General features: G+C 40.4%; 1 protein-coding gene across 1 annotated transcript in view; it reads left to right on the top strand.

Moving 5' to 3' along the window:
* ntrk3b (neurotrophic tyrosine kinase, receptor, type 3b) overlaps positions 1-20,285 on the top strand; it is a 179,224-nt gene that overhangs the window by 128,025 nt on the left and 30,914 nt on the right. The window contains 1 exon segment of the mRNA XM_044200637.1: positions 15,354-15,542. Coding sequence (XP_044056572.1) covers positions 15,354-15,542 — 189 coding nt within the window.

Below are 20,285 nucleotides of genomic sequence, written 5' to 3'. Positions count from 1 at the left end.
ATGTAGAGATTTTTATTCACAGGGCATCCCTTTGGTTATACCATTCGTCGTTGCCACAACTTCAAAAGACTCACCGGAGCCACCGGAGCCCTCACACAACGGCAACAATACCAAGTTTGGATGCTACAGTGTTTTAGTATTTCTAAACTTTGATAAAACTCAATGCGATTTTTTTTCATATGCATACAAATCAGAGAGTTAATCAGTGTAAGTACAATGTTAAGCATGGAGAACAACAGGGGGTTACTATAACTGCCTTGCTCATAGGCCTGACTTCTTTCCATAAATCAAGAGATCTACAAGGCTGCTGGCGTGTGGTAACATATACTCTAGATGACGTGGACAGATTAAATTTCGGTCTATTTGTGTTTTAGCAAAGAGAATGTCTTGAAGAGGCTCGTTATTTGAAGTCAATGCCCCGCTGTCTCATTATGATTAATGTAATTGTTTCTCAGTTCAATGCTTCCAGCTTTCCCAGACCTGAAAAAGAATCAGTAATGTGACTAATCCAGTGTAAGCAGGAGGGAGCCTCCTGGTTAATGGTACAGTGTGGCCTTTGTAGAGACCTCTCCTCTCCTCTCCTCTCCTCTCCTCCTTCCCTTCATCTCCCCCCTTCTCCAGGATTAAAAACAGGGGGTGTATTCCCATTCTGTCAGTCACAACCACTCTGCCTCCTAGGCCTCAGCTTCTATCAGTGTAAACAGAAGAGGGGAAGCAGTGTTTGGTGTTTTCTCCTGTCTAAAAACCTCCTTTTGGTGTCTCTTTGATCCCGGGCGCCGGAATAGTAATTGCTATCACTTATGAAACAAAATGACATGCGCTGCCAACAGCTTAGCAATGCAAATACAAAAGAAGAGAGAAGAGAGAGTAGTGGGGTTATATAGGTCTATGAAGAAGAGTTGATGCAGTTAGCTTGGGCTGCGTGGAGGTCCTGAGCTTACAGCTGGGATGCTTTTGATTGATTTTGGAAGGGCCATAAGATTATTTATGCGTGAAAGAGAAATATTCTTATGTTTATACATATTTTTTTTAAAGTGGTAATCCACAGGACCCATGTTTTTTTTTTTGTCTCTTTTTTTGGCACTGAGTAGTCATTGCTGTTTTTTTCTGCACTATTTCAAAGTGGAGCCATAGGCAACTCTGGATGCTTTCAGTAGAAGCTGCGTTTTGCACAATCTTGCAAAATCTAGCTTTGATTACCAAAAATCCTCATTTTCAGACACAAGGAAAAAAAGAGTATCATCACACATAGTGCATTTAAGTGCATGTGCTCCTGTTGTGTCTATCTTTCGCAATCACAGTTAATCAAAAGTCAAACGTGGCATTGAGCCTGCGAGTGAACATTTAAAAAAATGTCTATATTATGAGAAATCCTTCCAGGAGAGCAGAGAGCTGGCTCTGCTGGGAGCTGCAGTCTGGCCCTTCTGGCTTACATAAAGTGTAGCAGCCAAAGCAGTGATGGCTGGATGCTGGTTATTCAAACAGCATACAGAAAGAGAGAAATGAAGGAACAGGATGGCGCCTCTTCCCTCTGTAAAGCTGTGGAAGTGGATAAGCCTCTGGTGTTATTCACAGTCTCCTTTTGACATCTTCTGTTGATGTTTATTTAAATGGCGCTCAGATCGGTGTGGAAATCGTCCCATTGCGAATACTCAGCAGGACACAAAACAGCTGGGCTCTGGAAGGAAAAGAGAGAGAGAGAGAGAGAGAGAGAAATATTTCTGGAAGGACAGAGGAATAAAAAGAAGAGAGAGATAAAACTTGAGGGTTTTATGTAAAGGAAGGGATTTGTGTGAAATGTATTTTGTGTAATGAGACGCCCCAATTCTGCTCTTTGAAACAGTGTTACCTGGAGCTGGAAAATAAAAATCTCTCCTTTTGCCTGTCCCCTATGGAGCCCGCTGTTCTCAGCTTACACTGGGCCTATCCTCCATTTCACAAAAACACTCCAGCTCTGTATTTTCTCAGATTTAGCTGGCTGGTTGTCATGAGAGGGTGTCATTTCAGAGCTCCTGCTGGGAGATTGTTCTTTCTTCTAGGACATTCTGACACAGAGCGTTAATAATGTACCTCTCCTTTCATAGCACTCACAAACACAGCCATTGACCCCATTGGCCATCAGCAGAAATGTCCATTTGCTGAACAAGCTGCTGTTTTCTTCTGTATTTGTCAGTGTATTTCTCCAGACTTAGTGTTGCCCCTGCCTGGAAGATGTTGGACACCCATTTTGCTCTTACAACATGGGAACACTGTTTTCTCAGTGTGATGAGCATCATTTGACAGTCCCCTGCCTCAGCATCCTCAGCATCTAAGCCCATTTACAGCCAGCTCATTCACTTTATTGCCATTCGCTGATGGCAGCACTTTGAAGTGTTTGCTAAGGGAGGGTGGGGGCAGGGGAAGTTTAATTGGCTGCATTAGTTGGTGTGCTTCTCTTCCTCTTTCTTGGTGCCCCCCAGTCACAGTGAGGCGGATTAGACGACCTACATTTTAGTTTCGCTTTTTTCCCCCCCCATCTTGATTCAGCGCTAGCAGTCCATGTCGTGTTTTGCTTTCTTTGAAGGATCCTAGTTCATCTCTACCAGCTCCTCGCAAAATGAGTTTTGGTTGATTGATTTGTGTAAAAAAATATCAGAGCTCAAGCTCAAGTCCACATTCCTCTGTGTTTACATTAACATGGATGTCTTCACGAGCACTACAGGGAAAGTTAAATTTAGCAAATTCATCCTTATGCACATGACACTGAGTGACAGCCAACTGTGGGTAATGATGTGTTCCGTTTCACAACGTGTCGCCCACAGCAGTCGCCCTCGGAGAAGTTTTGATGTTTGTTTTGTTTGAAATGCCTATATGCTCTTGTACATCCAGCGTGACATCTCCCCGCAGTATGTTTGTGCTGGATGAAGCTTCCATGTGGAAAGAATGAATCATTTTAAGGGCTTGAAATTTTTGGGGTCCCAGATTTTTTCCAATTCATCTTTTTTGATATTACTGCAGCTTTGCATGCAATATGCACTGTAAATGAAATACATAAATTGATATAGAACCCTTTATGGTGCTATTAAGAACAATTTTAAGAACGGTACGACATTATATACAATCGATTAAGAGAAAATAAGCATTGACCCTCTTTGGTGTAAACACATACAAACATGACAGACTTAAATATGTTTGATGTAAGGTATCATTTAGACTAAACTGATGAAATTGATCACAAGTTTTGGACATTTCTAATCCTGGCTAACATGGAGTGGAGTTTGGAAAATTGTCCTTTGGATGCTAATAAAAAACATTTTCAACAGACTTGCATCAAATGTACAAACTGCATGCATTTAAATGTAGAAATTTCATTCAATTTATTTTTGACCCAATTGCAAAAAAAAGATAACAGTTACAGCATCGTGCTGAAATGACTGTTCGTGTACTCCGTATGGTGCAGTAAAGACCCATAACAGCTCAGAAAATGATCAACATTAAAAGAAGTTAATCCTTAATTTACCAGCTGTGTATTATATTGATCATGATGCATTATGTGACATGGAACTCTTAACCCCAGCCCAGAGAGCCGGTGAATAAGAGTCGTCCTTTCTCTGGGCGTAGTAATACAGTGTTCAGGTTCAAATGAAGGGAGGCTGATGTTACAGCTAACCTTGGCTATGCGCCCTGCATGGCTGCCCCTGTAAGCCATCAGTCTGCTGGGAGTCTGACTGAAATATTAAAGAGCCTGTCTGCTCTCCCACTGTAGCACCTCACCACGGAGCAACCAGAGTGTATGGTGTAGTATGTCCTAGGTACAGTAGATAATGGATGGAGACCAAAGTGAAACAAGAGCAGATGTATTACCATAAATTCTGTGATATATTTATCCATATTTCTATTCTTTTATGACTGACATTAACTGCCTGCAGTACATTATATTTGTTGCTGACAGAAGACTGAAATAAAAAACTGTGAGGGTAGAAATACATAATGTTATTATGAAAGTGATGCAGCGGTAAAAAGAAGATGGAAGTCACTTCGTCCTTCTGTAGATCACCTTACAGCGACCAGCTCTGATTTTGATCATGCAGGCACATGCATGCATGTGTTGGTTGATAGGTGGCCTGTAGTGTAGCAGCCAAGTCATATTAACACATTTCAGGAACACCACTGTACTATATCTGGGATTTATTCAGCCCTGCATTAAAACAGTGCAGGGGGCATCTTGTTTAAGTTACTGCTGAGACAATGAAATTTACGATCCAGGAAGTCCAGTTTTTGTAACAGACTGATGCGTTTAAGGGCTTATCAGATGACAAAACACTGCACAACGGCTTATAATACTCACAGACAGGAACTCTGGAAAGTTATCACTGCAGGAACAATTTTATCTTTCGTCACAGCGCTCACAAGGTAAACAGTAAAACTGTTGGTTGTTTGTTTGTTTGTTTTTCTCTCTTTATTGAACATTCTGAATACACAGACATTCAGCTGGTAGAGATGGAATGGACTTTCCAAAATTCCAATGTGTGAACATTTTCTTTCATATCAATAAAAGGAAATATGAAAAATATGAATATATATGTAAATATAAAAAAATAAATGAACAATAACATCAATAAAAGTCTATATACCTTAATCAGGGGGGTGAACAGAAGAAATGTGGCGGCACCACCTTGCCGGATGACATCACGCTGCGCTGCAGCCAAAGTTGAGCCTAATTATGCTGGACGAGCCTGCTTTGTTTCGCCGGAGCTCTTCCGCTGGCAACCCCACTGCGCTGACGGAGTGGCTCCGTTCAAATGAATGAGAGGGCTACGTTTTTTCCCACACGGCTGCTGTTGGTCTGAACCAAGAGATCGGGGTTCGCACCCCGAGTCCTGCCTGTGGTTGTTGTTGTTTTGGCAGCAAAAGCACTTTGGTTAAGAGAAAGACTGTGGTTTCGGATAAATGTCAATAAAGTAAACACATTGTGTATTGGCTCAAGTCACTTTTGAATTTATCTGTCCCTAATAAAAAATACTTTAGTTGCTATGAGCAGATATTGTATTGCATGAGGAAACTTGGTTGGTTGTCCTGTAATGTATTTCAGTCAATCAGTTGTTCATTTTGTGATGATGAATCAATACATAAGGACACAAAAGGTCACACGCCAAGCTCTCAGGTCAGTCTTCGACGGCCCGGCACAGCTGTATCACCCTGCTGCCCCTTTGTGCTCTCTCTGGAACAGCAGATACAGTACAGAGCACAGATAATGCCCACTATGTACGCAATAGATGGCATTAGGCAGAGTGTGAAGGTTGATTTGTGTTCATATGTCTTTGTTAGATGTATAATTAGAATGACCCCCTGCACACACACACACACACACACACACACACACACACACACACACACACACACACACACACTTCCCTGCCTCCTTCTCCTCCTTCTTCTTCTCTCCCTCCTACACCTCCCAGGCTAACAAATGTGTTTGGTAGAAAACCCTCCAATGGAGAGAGGCATTTGTGAAACAAGTGAGGCAGGAATCAAGACCCCTGGAGCTAGAAACAAAAAAGAGGAAGAGAAAAAGGCAGGGACAGAATGAGACAAAAGAGAGATGAAATAAATGATGGGAGTCTTTTTAAAACTGCCTTTAAGTTATTATGAAACAGCAGTAGCTCAAGGAAAACATGCTGATAGAAGAATTTAGGTTTTGATCAATTGCCTTTGCTGTCATTCTGGAGGCTTTTTTATTTTCTAATCATTATTAGAATGATTGCTAGCATTTTGACTCACTTTGGCAACATGTTCAACATCCTGGCAACAAAGGCCATTGAATGGAAATAAAGCAATCAGGGAAAGGGTGGAGAGAAAAAAGGAAAGTGGAGAGAGAGAGAGAGAAAGAGAGAGAGGGAAAGAGAGAGCAACAGGAGGAAAAAGGAGAACATTGACACCTGATTAATTGATATCCCACCCTTTGTCAGAGATTTAATTGTGTGTTTTTGTGTGCGTGTGTTTGTGTGTAACTGAGACTGAATGAACACTAAGGAAATGAGATTTGAATGCACCCAAGTGCAGAAAACGTGGTTAACAATGACCTTAATGTGCTGCCTCCAATTCATTTTAAGCCCACATAGAGTGCTTGCCTCTGTTACCTTAACCAGCTGGTAAAACCTCTGATTAAAAATGAATCACCTTTTCACTGCTGTATTCTAAACTGCCGTTGCCTCGTTCTCTTTAGCATTCTGAGAGTCTGATGCTTTTTTTCCCGGAACAGTGGCTTTTAAGCCACGCTTGCGGGATGGCTATGTCAGTCGGTGGACCACTTTAGTCCAGATTGAAATATCTCAACAACTATCAGATTAATGGCCATGAAATCTTGTACTTATATTCATGGTTCCCAAAACTCCTAGTGACTTTGGTGATCCCCTGACGTTTCTGCCACCACAAGACAATTTGGTACACATATTACATACACGCATTGTTATTGTGAGCATCTTAGCTTGCTAATGTTAGCATTTAGCTCAAAGCCCTGCTGTGCCTAAGCATATCCTCACGGAGCCGCTACCGTTGTAGACTCTCGGCCTTGTTCTCCTATCAGAAATTTGCAGATAAACTTGTTTGCGTCCTTGGGTTTTCAGCTACCTTTTTTTTTTAGGTACTCAGCTACACTGTTCATGTTCCATGTGCAGACTCTGAAAAAAACTTTTTCTCTTGGGAGCTCAATGAAGTAGCTGTCTGTCTAGCCACTGAGCCAGTTATAAATATTTATAAATAGAGACTCATTCAGGTTCAATGCTGCCTTTGAACTGATTCAATTTGGTGATATATGTCTGTTAAGTAATGCCCTACCCACATTTTTTACCTGAATTTATTACAATGAAGAAATCTTATGTCTGACTAATAATTTACCTCTCTGCTAACACCCACCACCAGTGAAACACTTGGTGTGTCCTAGTAGGATGGTGGGACACATTAGCATGCAGAGGCTTCCCTCACAGCACTGACGTGCACAATCATCAAGCAGTTTTGTGGGCTGCAGTGGCTGAATGTGGCTCTCCTTTGTGATTTACATGCAAACTCTGTCAGATGCTCGACGTTGGGGAATCGTTTCATATTCTAATGCCATGACAAGAAATATAGCCGTTGAGTGCATGGCTGCTGCTGTATGTTTGTACTGTACGTGTGTATGCATACACTGTTGCTTTTACTGCTGCGTTTATGATGCAAACTAGTTTCCATAACAATGCCACCACAAGATTTTCATTTGGCCCTTTCTGATTACATTGCCGTGAGAGAAGAATGAAACCCCAAACAGACTAGAGACTTGTATGGCTCTGAATATATTCTCAGATTGCTGTATGTTTTGTTTTCAATTTTTGTTTGGGCGCATAACAGGTAATAAAATGTAAGTCCCAGTTTTGGTAAAGATCCTGACTCTGTCGTAGCCATAAATCAAAGAACCGACCTGGGACAGCTCGGCTGTTGGATGATGTCATTTTCCATCACTTTTCAGACTTGTGTAAAATTGCTTCGTCTGTCTTCAGGGAGCTTACAGGGTAATGTGTTGTCAAAGATATAAAAGCTGATAGGGCACTGTGGGAACCGAGTCAGAATAACAATCTCAGTGTTTTGTTTTATTATCATTCTGAGCATCAAGACCACAGATATACAGCAACACAAACTGTAATTGGTTCACTCCTGTGTCATTGCAGATAATGTTCGGCACGGTGTAGACGTATGATTTTAGAGGACGTACAAGTGGCTTCAGATGCAATGACTGATAGGTTTACAGCAGATTTCAAATGCATGTTTATTTCTGTCTCGACTCGGCCGTCCTTCCCCTCAGTGTTCGGCATTGTTTATACCACAATAAAAAGAGAGAGCACATTGAGCTGTGCGGGCCGACTGTAAATTGTCGATAGCCTACATTGCAGAGGACCATAAATATCCGCTGTCCTAGCGCTCAATATTTGCCACAGTTGGTCACCATCAACTGGAGAGGAAACAGTACGCAGTCCAGGGGTGTTTCACTGTAGAGAGGCTGCTCTTTGGATGGGGTTAGCGTGGGTTTGCCGCTGGCCTGCACGGCTGTCACATGTTCACCGTGCTCGTCTGTGAGTGGGAGGTTGAGTGAGCAGGTTGAGGCCATTTGTCAGACGAGCTATTTACATGTCTTCTGCAGTGCAGTCTAGGGGAGTTGTTATCTGAGCTTTGCACATAACCTCAAGGCTTCTTCACATGATTGTGGCATTTGGCAATTAGCTGGCCTTTTTATAGCACTAATGCTACACTCGCTGAGTGGATTTGCACATTGGCTGCTACAAAGCTAGCAGTCGCAACATCATAGTGGTTCTCAATAATCATGTGAGGTGACTAACTGGTTTATTTTAGCGTAAAAAAATCTTGGGATTTGAGTTAAAGATTCTTGTTTGGAAGTGTTGTGTTTGGAGGGCTGGTATTAAGATGTTAGATTTGATATAAGACATTTGCTGGCTTGAATTACAGCAAAATACCATAGAGTAATGGTGACCCATTGCCTTTCCTTCATCACAAGCATGATGTTTGCTTTGATTTCACTGTTTTCGACCCTTCGCACGTATATGGGTTTCATTTGTTTCAAATCCATCGTTAACTAGAAGTGGGACCTTGCCTCAGTAAGTTATACTTCCTGTGTTCTCTTGTTCATTTTACATGTCCTCAAGTTAATTCCAGTCCTAATTAACTACCTCTGAAAGGAATCTGTGCGATAATTACCACAAGGACGTGAAACGGAAGCAATCATACTCTGCACAATTTATTCCCCGCCACAGGGAAAACCCTATAGAGTCACCCGCTGGCTTTTGGGGGGGGGGGTTTGTCCTGAGAATCACCTTCAGCACTCACTTTGGAAGCAGAGACACAAAAAATCAGGCAGCTCCACAGACAAACACCCCTGCTGGTTTTTAGTCTGGTGTGGTATATTTGCACAAATAATATAATAAAAACATTGTGAAAATTGAAATGAGAGCTGGAGAAAATAAACTGTGCATGTGAGCCCAGAAAGTCCCAGAGGCCGTTGTAAAAAATATCTCCCGCAGCAGAAAGCGAGGAGGAAAAATGAGGAACGGACATACTAATAACATCTAATGTCACCAATGAGGAGAATAGTGCAGAAACAAGGACACGCAGTGTCATTGATGCAAACACCCAAATCAGACACGGCCAATATGATCCAGTTCCAGAGACACATGTCCAGATGTAGACCAAACCTATGTACTGTAAACCTAAATCTTAAACCTGAAAGGTTTCTTTGATAGATATTACTATGGCTATAGTAGATTTACTATACACCCCATCACCAGTGGAAATTACGGCCTTGACTATGAGTGTCATTGTGTGTATTCCAGGTCCTCTTGGTAACTTTAGAGAGGGTCCTAAAATAAGACAAAAAGCACAGGTCAAGGTCAAGTGTTTGAATGAAATAAACTGTGTAGTCATGAGTTTAAGCGTGTAGGTGGTGTTTCTGGGAGAAATAAAAGGTTTTTTTTTTTAACACTGTTAAAAAGGTTTTGTGTGATTATGCTTACAAGGCAACAAAGCCAAGAGATATAACTCAGCTTATGTTTGAAAGGTGGCTAGTTCAAAGGTTTGCATGCTCTTTTAATTCATCACTGAGGCCTGGTTTACAGATGCACCCACTGGCCCAGCACTTGGACAATACCTTAATGAATGTGTCCATTTTCAAACCCAGGAGGGGAAGGCGGCGCTGTCTCTGCTCCTGTAGAGTAAATTAGGTTGACTTCTAAACTCAGAGAAACAGATGATGCAAATGTCACACTTGATCAATTGATTTGGCTGACTTAGCTAATGCACCTGCATACTGCACCTTACATAAACACAAAACATTTGCTGCACCGGGATTGCAGAATGTTACGTGCAAGAATACTGAGTGTTGACAAATGGAGTGACATAGCTCCTGAAAGAAATGGAGGAATTTCAGCTGGAGTGACATAGTTCCTACTGAAAAGTAAAGGGATGTTTGCTGGAGAAACATATTGGCTGGCAAAGCATAGAAGGATGTGAGCAATGAGATTTAACTAATCTTCAAACGACGCCACGCCACAGTGATCTAAGACTTTTCCAGAAGGGATCCCTGGACAAACTGGTGTCTGTTGCTCCGAACATGTTAAATGAACGATTTTTTGCCGGTCATGGTGTGTCCTTTGAAGATCAATTGCATTCTTGCCAACTTGTGTGTGAAATGCAGCTGTGTATGAGGCTGGATATAAGGTGAGAGGGGAACCAGTCTAATTTTTATGATAAAAATGATTGTATTGTGTTACTTAGACTATTTGACTTAACAGTTTGTGTTCTATACATTCTCAAAGATTTGACATTTTGCTTAATGCGCTTATTCACTTTTTTTCTGAGAGTAAAATGAGAAGATCAATACCACTCTCATGTCTGTACAGTAAATATGAAGCTTCTACCAGCAGCCAGTTAGCTTAGCTTAGCATAAAGGCTGGAAACAGCTAGTCTGGCTCTGTCCAAATGTGAAAAAGTCTACCAACTGTCTTATACTCTGGTTTTTGTGCGGACTAAACAAACGAGATACAATGTGTTAATTAATGAGCTTTAGAGGTGCTGGTAGGTGGGTTTTGTTAGCTTTGGACAGAGCCAGGCTAGCCGTTTGCCCCTGTTTACAGTCTTTGTGTTAAGCTAATCAGCTGTGGGATGTTGCTTCATAACTTCATTAACTGATGTGGTTTTACTATATACCATGATGAAACATTGTGTTCCTTGTAAGTGTACACATGCGTGGCCAATAAAGCTGATTCTGATGGTAACAAGACCACAAACTATTTTTTCTACTGTCATTGCTGCGATTATCGCCATTTTCAGAGGACGTTGTGAACACAGCACAGCTCTTTTGTCTTTTATTAGCAGTTTTATTTTGATTAGCAACAAGGAAACAGTGGTAGAACAACCATAGCAGGACCAGAGAACCAAGATTCCAGTCTTTCAAGCTCTAGCTTCTCAAGCCGTGACTTACTAGCTAGTTGTCCTACTGAAGTGTGGCTACTTAATGGACGCTGAGTTGTGACAGTACAAAAAGTAACAGGTAACACTTCCTACAAAATTCTTGCACTCCAGAAAGTCTTATAGACGGGTGGGTTAGATCATAAATTTAATTTTAGTGATCAACAGTGGTTCTTTCACAATTATTAACACCCAAAAGATATCACAGCATGAATGAAAACATGAATGGGTGCATAGAATCTAAGAGATGCTGACACTGTGCTGCAGTAATTTCCATTCAACTGTCTTAAACTTTTAACAATCAACCTGCTTTTGTTTATGGGTCCAACAAACCTGCAATATACGGTTCACGATTGTGATATTTTTGGCCACAAGAATAGTAATAAAAAACATCCCTACCTTTAACTGCCCAACACAGTCTCACGGCAGTTTGTGAAATAGTCATGAAATTGAATCTATAGGATTCGTGTACATGGACACGAAATTTTCTTTTTTTTCATCACACTCAGCACGACTTTCAAACTAATGTATTTCAATTAGAAGGCTCTTTCGTGCCTGCACAACTTCTTTTTTTTCAGTCAAGTTAGGAATAATGAATATGCAACGTCCGGTTAGACTATCAAAATTTAGCTTGCTGATAAACATTTTAGGTGATGGTCGCAGTTTGGTTAGGTTTAGGCGCCAAAACTACTTGGTTAGGTTTAAAACATCATGGTTTGGGTTAGAATAAATACTTTCTTAAAACACTCACAACACACACAACATTGACTATTGGCTGCACACGAGAATTTAACCCTGGCCTCCCGTGTCAAGAACTCTTTGCTCTTTATACTACGTTCGTTCTTATTACTTTCAACGTCGTGCTGAGTGTCACGATAAAAATGGAAAATTCGTGTCCACGAAACACAAATATATAGATTAAATTTCGTGACTATTCCACAAATTGCTGTGAGACTGGGTTGAATTGCCATGTTACAACATGAAAATGATAAAATTGCTTTACCTCATGAAGTGCCAGACAAATTGCAGGGTTTAAATGAATACACACTTTATTAAGTGTCAGAATCCATGTATAATAAGTTGATTTCAAGGTTCAAGGTACATTTATTTGTCATTTTACAACATAGGGCTGCACAATGAAATTAAAGTTGTAGCCCACTTCATGCTACACACACAGAACATATATACAAATGTTTATCGTTAGACTAGAAAAAAAATGAAAAACATAAACAATATATACAGTTACTTATATATATATTATAAAAAGGTAGTTCTATGGTAATGTGCAAAACCAGCATAACAGAAAGTTCCATGTCATTTATTTATGGTGATGATGATGAGGTGGAGTTGAGGAGTCTCTGAGGAAAGAAGCTGCTCTGTAGTCTGGTGGTGCGGCAGTGGATACTTCTGTATCGCTTGTCAGACGGCAGCAGGGTGAACAGGCTATTGCTGGGGTGGGTATTGTCTTTTAGTATCCTACCATGAAGGTAGATGTGAATGTTTACATATTTATCATCATGTCATAAGACTGTAGTAACTTAAGGAATAGAAAAATTTAAACCGAAAAACCATCCAAAGTCCTTAGTCAAGGTCTGAATTAGACATAGTGCATGGCTGAATTTACCTTCAGTATGAACCATATTACTACGGAAAAAAAGTTGTGAAAGGGATGAGACATGAAAAGAATTGAAAAATAGCCGAAAGTTGACTCATTTCATTTTCCAGTTCTCCAGAATAAATCAAAGTTGGTTTAATAGAGAGGAACTTTGCTCTCAGATAGACGTTTCGGGGGAAAATGTCCAGTGCTGAATTCCATTCTGTGCACAGGCAACGTCTCAGATGATAAAAACCCTCTCAGAGGCCGTTGGGCCTTTTCATCACTCAGGTAACATAAATGCAATTTTTAGGATGTTCTGAAGTCAAGAAGTCCAATTTCCCCTTCACTCCTCAGCAAACCTTCATCTACCAAAGAATCAAGTGGGAGGTTTTTGTGTAGTTTTGAGCGGTTTGGAGTGAGGCCAGGCGCTCCCCAAGGCCTCATCGATCTGGCACTGGAGTCTGATCAGATGGGTTTTCATTCCATTTCATATTCTATTAAAAGCAGGAAATAATACTAGGATCCTTTTGAGATATATTTTCTCATTTTTTTTATGTACTTTTGCCCATGACTCCTCATGACTTTCTATGTGATGATTTTATTTCAAGTGTAGTGATGTTTGAAGCAGTGTACTGCACGTACATCTTTCTGCCTGTGCTGTGTAGTGGAGGGTCGGAGGCATCAACAGAGATTTAGAGCTGTAGCGTGCCACTTGTCCCTTGTGGTTGGGCAGGTAGTCGCCCGGTGAAGACCTGTGCTCGGCTGTGCACAACTCTCCAATAAAGCGGGTGCTCAGGTATGAAAACCCTGCATAAGAGCAAATGTTGTAAATAAATTGCTGCTCACATGTGTCACTTCATCACACCTCACCCCTGCAGCTCAGGGTCTATAATTTGAAATGACTGGGTCTTGATTACTATTTACTGTGTTGTCAAGGTGAGCAATAGACTCAACTTTGTGGGTAAACAGATTCACTGTCACAGCTCCACTGAATCAGCTACTGTTGGCTGTTGACTTTATATCCACTTGCTGTTTCCCATCCCTCCCTCCTTCTTTCCTCCCTCCCCTCTGAAGATTGCATTTGTCAGAGCTGTGTGTTGCTTTTGAAACAGCAGTGACAGAACAGGAGACTGGATCACAATGACTGACAGTAAATCATGTCAGGGAAAAAAATAGTACTAAAGAAAAGGAAATTATGGTTGGTTGACAGGAATGTGTGACACCATAAATTCAACCAGCAGAGAACTACCAGATAATGCTTTTAACGTGTATAGATATTTTGATGTAGTAACTAATTTTGTAGACACGAAATAATGGATGAAACAACGTTTTAATGAGTCAATGAATAAACTGGGGCTGCAACTACCAATTAGTTTCATTATTGATTCATCTGCAATTTTTTTTTCACAGATTAATCGATTAATCTTTTTGTCTGAAAATATCAGAAAAAAACGGAATAATGCCCATTACAATTTCCCAGAATCTGAGGTGACATGTTCAAATTGGCTGTTTTATCGAAATTACAGTCCAAAACCCAAAGATACTCAGTTTACTATAATACCTAACAAAAAAAGCATCAAATAATAATGTCTGATAAGCTGGAACCCGCGTTAAAACATTCTTTACATCTACCCAGGTTTCTTCTATAATCCATGAAGGTATTTTAAAAACTTAATGAAATTGTTTTTCGTTTTCTACCAAGGACAAAATAAAAAAATAAAACCAGGGGGAAAATTCTAGATGTTTACATCTGTAAAGATTTGTTGACACCAACTGTCAATTCATTCTGATGTAAGTTCATCAAAGTAAGGTTTCTATATAACTAAGAACTGCATTTACTTTTGTACATTTTAATTCCATTTTTGTTATTTTGTTGTTGTTTTTATGGAGGAAAATCCAACTTTGGAAATATTGAATTGCTTCATGTCAATGTGGGTAAGGAAACATAGTAATTTGCGCCATGCATCCTGAGCACTAACTACACACCATTTCACATTCACATTTGCAGTACTGTAACTGCCATTAATGTAACTTATTTTCACAGGCCTGTGGCTGAAAACTGAACAAACCACGCACTTCCCCAAGAGCTACCCATATGTCATTTGATTAAACTGACTCATTAGTTAAAGATCCCCTTCCATGTTTAATAGACAAATAGTCTGCTTTTTATAATGGCTGGTATGGTTTTTCTAAAAACTTCAATTACCTTATTGAAAATTATTAAAATTCCCCCAACTCCTCCTCTTTCGTTGAAATATCCAGAATCTATGAATATACAAATATTTTTCATTTCAAATGTTCAACTGCTGGACACATGCTGTCTCCTACTTCACTGAAAAGTCCACAGCCTACTTTAATTCTTTCCACATCACACTTATTAAAGCTGCATACTGGACCACAGTTGGCCTCCAAACTTGTGATGTCACAAAATCCCGCTTGTACATACACGTCTTAATCTCAGATTTAAGGTGAGAACAGAGAAACTTTCCCACTTGAGCAGATGAATTTTGAAAACATCCTTCTAGTGTCAAACTCTGCACATACGTCAAAACATCCAAGTGACGTAACAATGAGCAAAACACATTTTTAAGTGGACTGAATGACTTATTGATATGATACCTCAGGCAGTTGCATTTATATTTCAGTCATCAAGTATGTCCTCATATGTAACAATGACACTGACCAACAGTATTACATTAAAGTCAGATAAGCTCCACATTTATTGACTTTGAACTGTCAAATTACTCATCATTCCTCTGTCTCATTGCAGGTCCAGTAGCTGTGATCAGTGGTGAGGAAGACTCTGCCAGCCCTCTTCATCATGTCAACCATGGGATTATTACCCCCTGTACTCTGGATGCGGGTCCTGATGCGGTTGTCATAGGGATGACTCGTATTCCTGTGGTGGAGAATCCTCAGTACTTTAGACATGGACACAACTGCAATAAGCCTGCCACCCGTAAGTCCCTGTAAAGTTTTTATTTGATAGCAGTCCTTTTTCATGGTGTTGTGGTGGTGCTGGTGACCATTATTACACATTTTTTGACCGTCATTTATGGAGATACAAAGGGATCTTTGAACCATTGTTGTTCAAGCACGAGGCTAAGTGTACTAAAACTGTAACAAATTGCCAGAGAATGTTATGTACTGTAAAGAAAAGTGCAGCATCTGGTCAGAGAGCCAAAAATCAAACACACGTCTTTATGAGGCTCATTACGACCGTTGCATATCCATTGTAATTTGCTGTTTATCTTTACAATGAGAAGTGCTGGGGCCCTCGGGGCGATAGTATAATTTAGTGTCATGTACAGAGTCAGTGTGATCATATGGTGTTAGCATCTGGTGGCACAGTTCCAGGCTCTTCATATAGGATCTGTTTAGACAAAAGCAGCCTTCTGTATACCAGCTACTGGTGTTCAGACAGCCCCCCCCACCCCTCACTCACTCTCCCTTGGGACTCATGTTCCAGGTTGGGGAAAGACAAGACCACTTTAAGGCTTAATTACTCACAATTACATCAACTGCTCAAGAGAAACAGCAGAAAACAACTGTGCCAGCAGCCAGCCACAACCTGGCGCCTGCTGCTTCCCTTCCAGAAGATACCAGTCAAACCAACTGGATTTAATCAGAGAAAATGTCTGAATGGCAGCACATGAGATCAGGGTCCCCTGGTCCCTTTCAGCTTAGATCTGCATTGTTTACATCTTGGCTTGCTCTCAAAATAGCCCTGGGTCAGGCTAACAGAAGTTGACTTCTGAGTTGGAGCCAATGAGAAGGTAGGAAATCCCATTTAGAGGTGATAAATAAATAAATGACGGGTCTTATGTATTATGAATTGCATGAATTGTTAATGGCCAGCCGGTGACTGATTTATAACGTCTCATACCTTGCACAGGAGATCTGATTGCGAGCTAATGAATAAATGACAGTGGGAAAAAATTAAACTTTCTCCCGATTGCTGTGCACCTGGAATTGGAAGTCAGACCATGGACGTGCATGATGGCAGCTTTGACGTAGGCTTTACAGAATGTTCTCCCTCTCCGAATGCTGCATCTCTTGTCTTTTTTTTTTTTTTTTTTTTTTTTTTTTTAAATTTTATTCTGGATGTGTGCATAAAAAAAAGGAAACTGTAGGAAATGAACCCTGAATTCATCTCAAGGTCGTAATGGCCACCGCTTTCTGCCATCGGCTGGAAAAACAAAATGGCTCTGAACGGCCTCTGCTGATCATTCACTGAATATGAATGTAGTCTTTACCCTCAGGACACACACACAAGGAAAGGAAATGTCTTTGTATATCCATGTGTAATTTCGACAGTATGTGTGTGGGTGTTTGACAGTGAAAACAAATCTGTGCATGTATGTGGATGTTGGCTTAACGTTAGTGTGGCTTGTAGGTAGAATGACTTTGTGATATGTTACCTTCCTTTCCTCCACCTGCTCTAAGTGTCTTCAGTCAGGGGTCCCTTGGGTTCCCCAGTTCCCCCAGGTCCCCATTGTCCTGCTGGCCTTGCTCAGCCTGATTGTCCTGCAGCTTCATGTGTCAACCAAAGAGCTTCACTCCGCTCAGATACAGAATGGCTGATTTACTGGTGCTCGGCCACCAATCTATAATGTATTTATTCATTTACTTGAAAGCTTCTTATCCAGGAGAATAGCTTGCTGCCAGGGTGTCTCGCACGCGTGAACACACATGCACACACACACACACACACCTTTCCCTAGTTCAGTCCAGCAGTAGTCACACTAGCACACATAAATTTAAACACACCCACACGTCTCCTTACCTATGTCCATCAGGAGTTCACTAATGTGGTGGTCAGTCCCAGTTTGCTTCCACCACCAGTCTTCTGGGTAATTTATAGTGTTCCTAGCTGTCGGGCTCTGTGCATTTTGAAATCAGCTCCAACAATAACAGTAAAGTGGAGAAGGAACAGTCTGTTGCTGCTCTCTGCCATGCTGGCTTCTGTTAAAACAGCTGCATGTTATGGGAAATCGCCTGCTGCAGAATCGCCAGTGATTCCAGTGTGCCTAACCAGATGTATTATTCATGACTGTTTGATCTCCAAGTCAATCCTGGGAGAAAAAAAAAATGGTACCATCAGTTTAATAGTTCTAGAGGAAAGACTGAGCACACAGTATCTTGGCTGTCAGGCAGTGGCACCTGAAAACAGTAGAAGTGCTGCTGTCATTCCCTCACTGCAGGAAAAAACATGAAAAAGTAATATAAATATCATCCAGTTGTAGTTGCCCTCTAGCTGAACCGGTACACACGCAGTTGTAAACAAGCTCGAGAGATTGGGGGCATTACGAGAAAAGTGCTAGCGCAGTTATCATTCTGATGCCAATTTAATAACATGAAGTGCCACCACGCAACTAGTTCATCTCCTGGATGAACCGCTGGCCTCGACTTTCGTTACCGTAAACAGGCAAGCTGTGACTGATTAGGACGTTCGTTGAGATCAGCTTTTTTTTTTTTCACGCCGAGCCGAAAAAGGCCAATCTTGGGGAAATGTAGCCGCATTAGGGAGATAAAGGCAGAAAAGGCAAAGGACAATTCTTTAGCCTAATGACAGATCCATATCTCGCCGGATCTGCTGTCTCCCAGCAAGTGGCTTTGTTTTATCACTCAGCTTGCTATTTTAATTACAGATTTGTCACGTCCCGCTGGCCAAAATTAGACAATAGCTTTTGATGTTGGAGTATAGCGCGTAGCCTTTCATTATATCCATGTTATTAGAGATATCACACGTGGGCACAGCTTGGACAAACCCCAACTCTGTCCCCTCCGCTTTTGGTGTAACAGAGACATAATTATGCTCAAGGTGATGTTTTTGAAGATTAAAATGTTTCCAGCAGAGACAAGGAGTGAGTAATTTGGCAGCTTGAAAGCTCAGCAAATAAATGGAAATGCAGAGCAGATTGATTGAAAGGCAGTTATCATGTTCCAAGGCTATGATTCCATGAATTATAGTTTGAAACAGAACAGCCCCACAGGCTAGCCAGTTGTAAATTCGAACAACCTACTTTAATTTGTTACTCAAGAAGTCTAAGATGAGTTCTTTTTAGCTTAGCTCAGAAAAAATAGAAACTTCTTGGTAGAAAGAGCTCTAAAAAGATGCTCGTTGATGCCAGGTGTAATCCTATGAAAACTGTATCCAGATAGACTGAATCCACATTCAAATTCACTGAAGATCCCAGTAAAAAGTGCAAATGAAACTGCCTTTTTCAATCCATGTACAATACAACTACACAAAACAAAATGTGAAAATGAAATAAATTAAAGAGTAAATAAAAACTGTTTGCTTCTGCAAACATGTTTAATTGGTTTGCAAACCTTTTGCAAACTGGAAAGGTGGCAAGAAGCTACAAGCTAATACAAGCTAGAGTCAATTAAAATACTAAAACATTCATTCACATTTCTTGGCTCCTACCACTGTAAACCAAGACAAAAGTACCTGTAACAATGTAGCTTGTCATTTTATTACAAATATGAGACACATATAATGAGAGCCATGTGTTTTGTACAAAAACACATGGCCAATTCTGTATTAGCATTAACACTGGACCAAAGAGCTGCCCCTTAAAGTTGGATGGAAAAAATGACACATTCTCATGAGTGTTGACAGGTCAGCACTGTAATGAATAGTTCATTCCCATTATCGAGTACCCAGCCTACAGTTTTAGCAGCAGAATAAAACAAACCTCAAATATTAACATTTTGCCAAAGCAAACTTACATAAATGTACTTTTCTGCTTTTATAGAAACACATTTTATACTGTATCTGTGGGGACTAGCAGCTCAGGGTGCATGCCTCTCCTCTTAGATGTCAGATATAACTATTTTGTGTTGGTAGACTTTTAAAGAACCTCCCCTGAGCAGCAAGTGTAAAGTACTTAGTGCTTAAGTGTACATAATGCTTAAACTTTAATCCAGCAATAACACTGAGGGAGAAGCCATTGTCAAAAGAAAATCAATCACAGTTTTATATAGAAGTGTTGTAGTATGGAGCCACTAAGTGTTCAATATTAAATAGTTAAATACTGTAAGACATTATGAATAAATAACCATTTGATTAAATTGTGAGAATATTTAAACAAAACGATAAATTATGAAGTAATTTAGGAAATGAAGGTAAAATCATTATTTTGAAATGGTATTTCATTATTCTTATTTTCATATTGAGAAAGTTTTACTGGAGTTCATTGTTATTTCATTCTAGACATTTTTATTTCATAATGACAAATAACATTACTTTTCAAGATAGTGTTGTCACCAATCACTGCCCCCTCATCTTTCAGCAAGCTCAACAACTGCTACAACAGTTTGTTCCTGTTAGTTAGAGCAACAACAATGCCTAGAGACTTCTGAATCAACCAGCTAGCTTCTGCAGTAAATGACACAGAAACTAACATTTCCTTTTATTTAGCTTAACAAGACTGCAAATGCTACACAGCTAGTCATCTTTCTAGCTAGGCTGGTCTGTGAGCTTGAGTTTATTACTCGGCATGAAAGCGAAGTGCTAGTTTTAACAGCAGCAGCTAACTGGTTAATTTAAGAGGATAGAGCAAAATAGTGTTTTTAGAGTTTTCTAAACTTCTAGCAGGACTACGTCATTTTGTTGTTGCCAGCAACAAAGATGCATCTGTCCTGTGCTATATTTATCACATAGGCTACACATATTGCCTACCTACAAGCTACC

Source organism: Siniperca chuatsi, linkage group LG1 (assembly GCF_020085105.1).
Source record: "Siniperca chuatsi isolate FFG_IHB_CAS linkage group LG1, ASM2008510v1, whole genome shotgun sequence".
Classification (NCBI taxonomy): Eukaryota; Metazoa; Chordata; class Actinopteri; order Centrarchiformes; family Sinipercidae; genus Siniperca; species Siniperca chuatsi.
The sequence above is the reverse complement of the archived record's forward strand: the minus strand, read 5'-3'. Positions and strand labels throughout refer to the sequence as shown.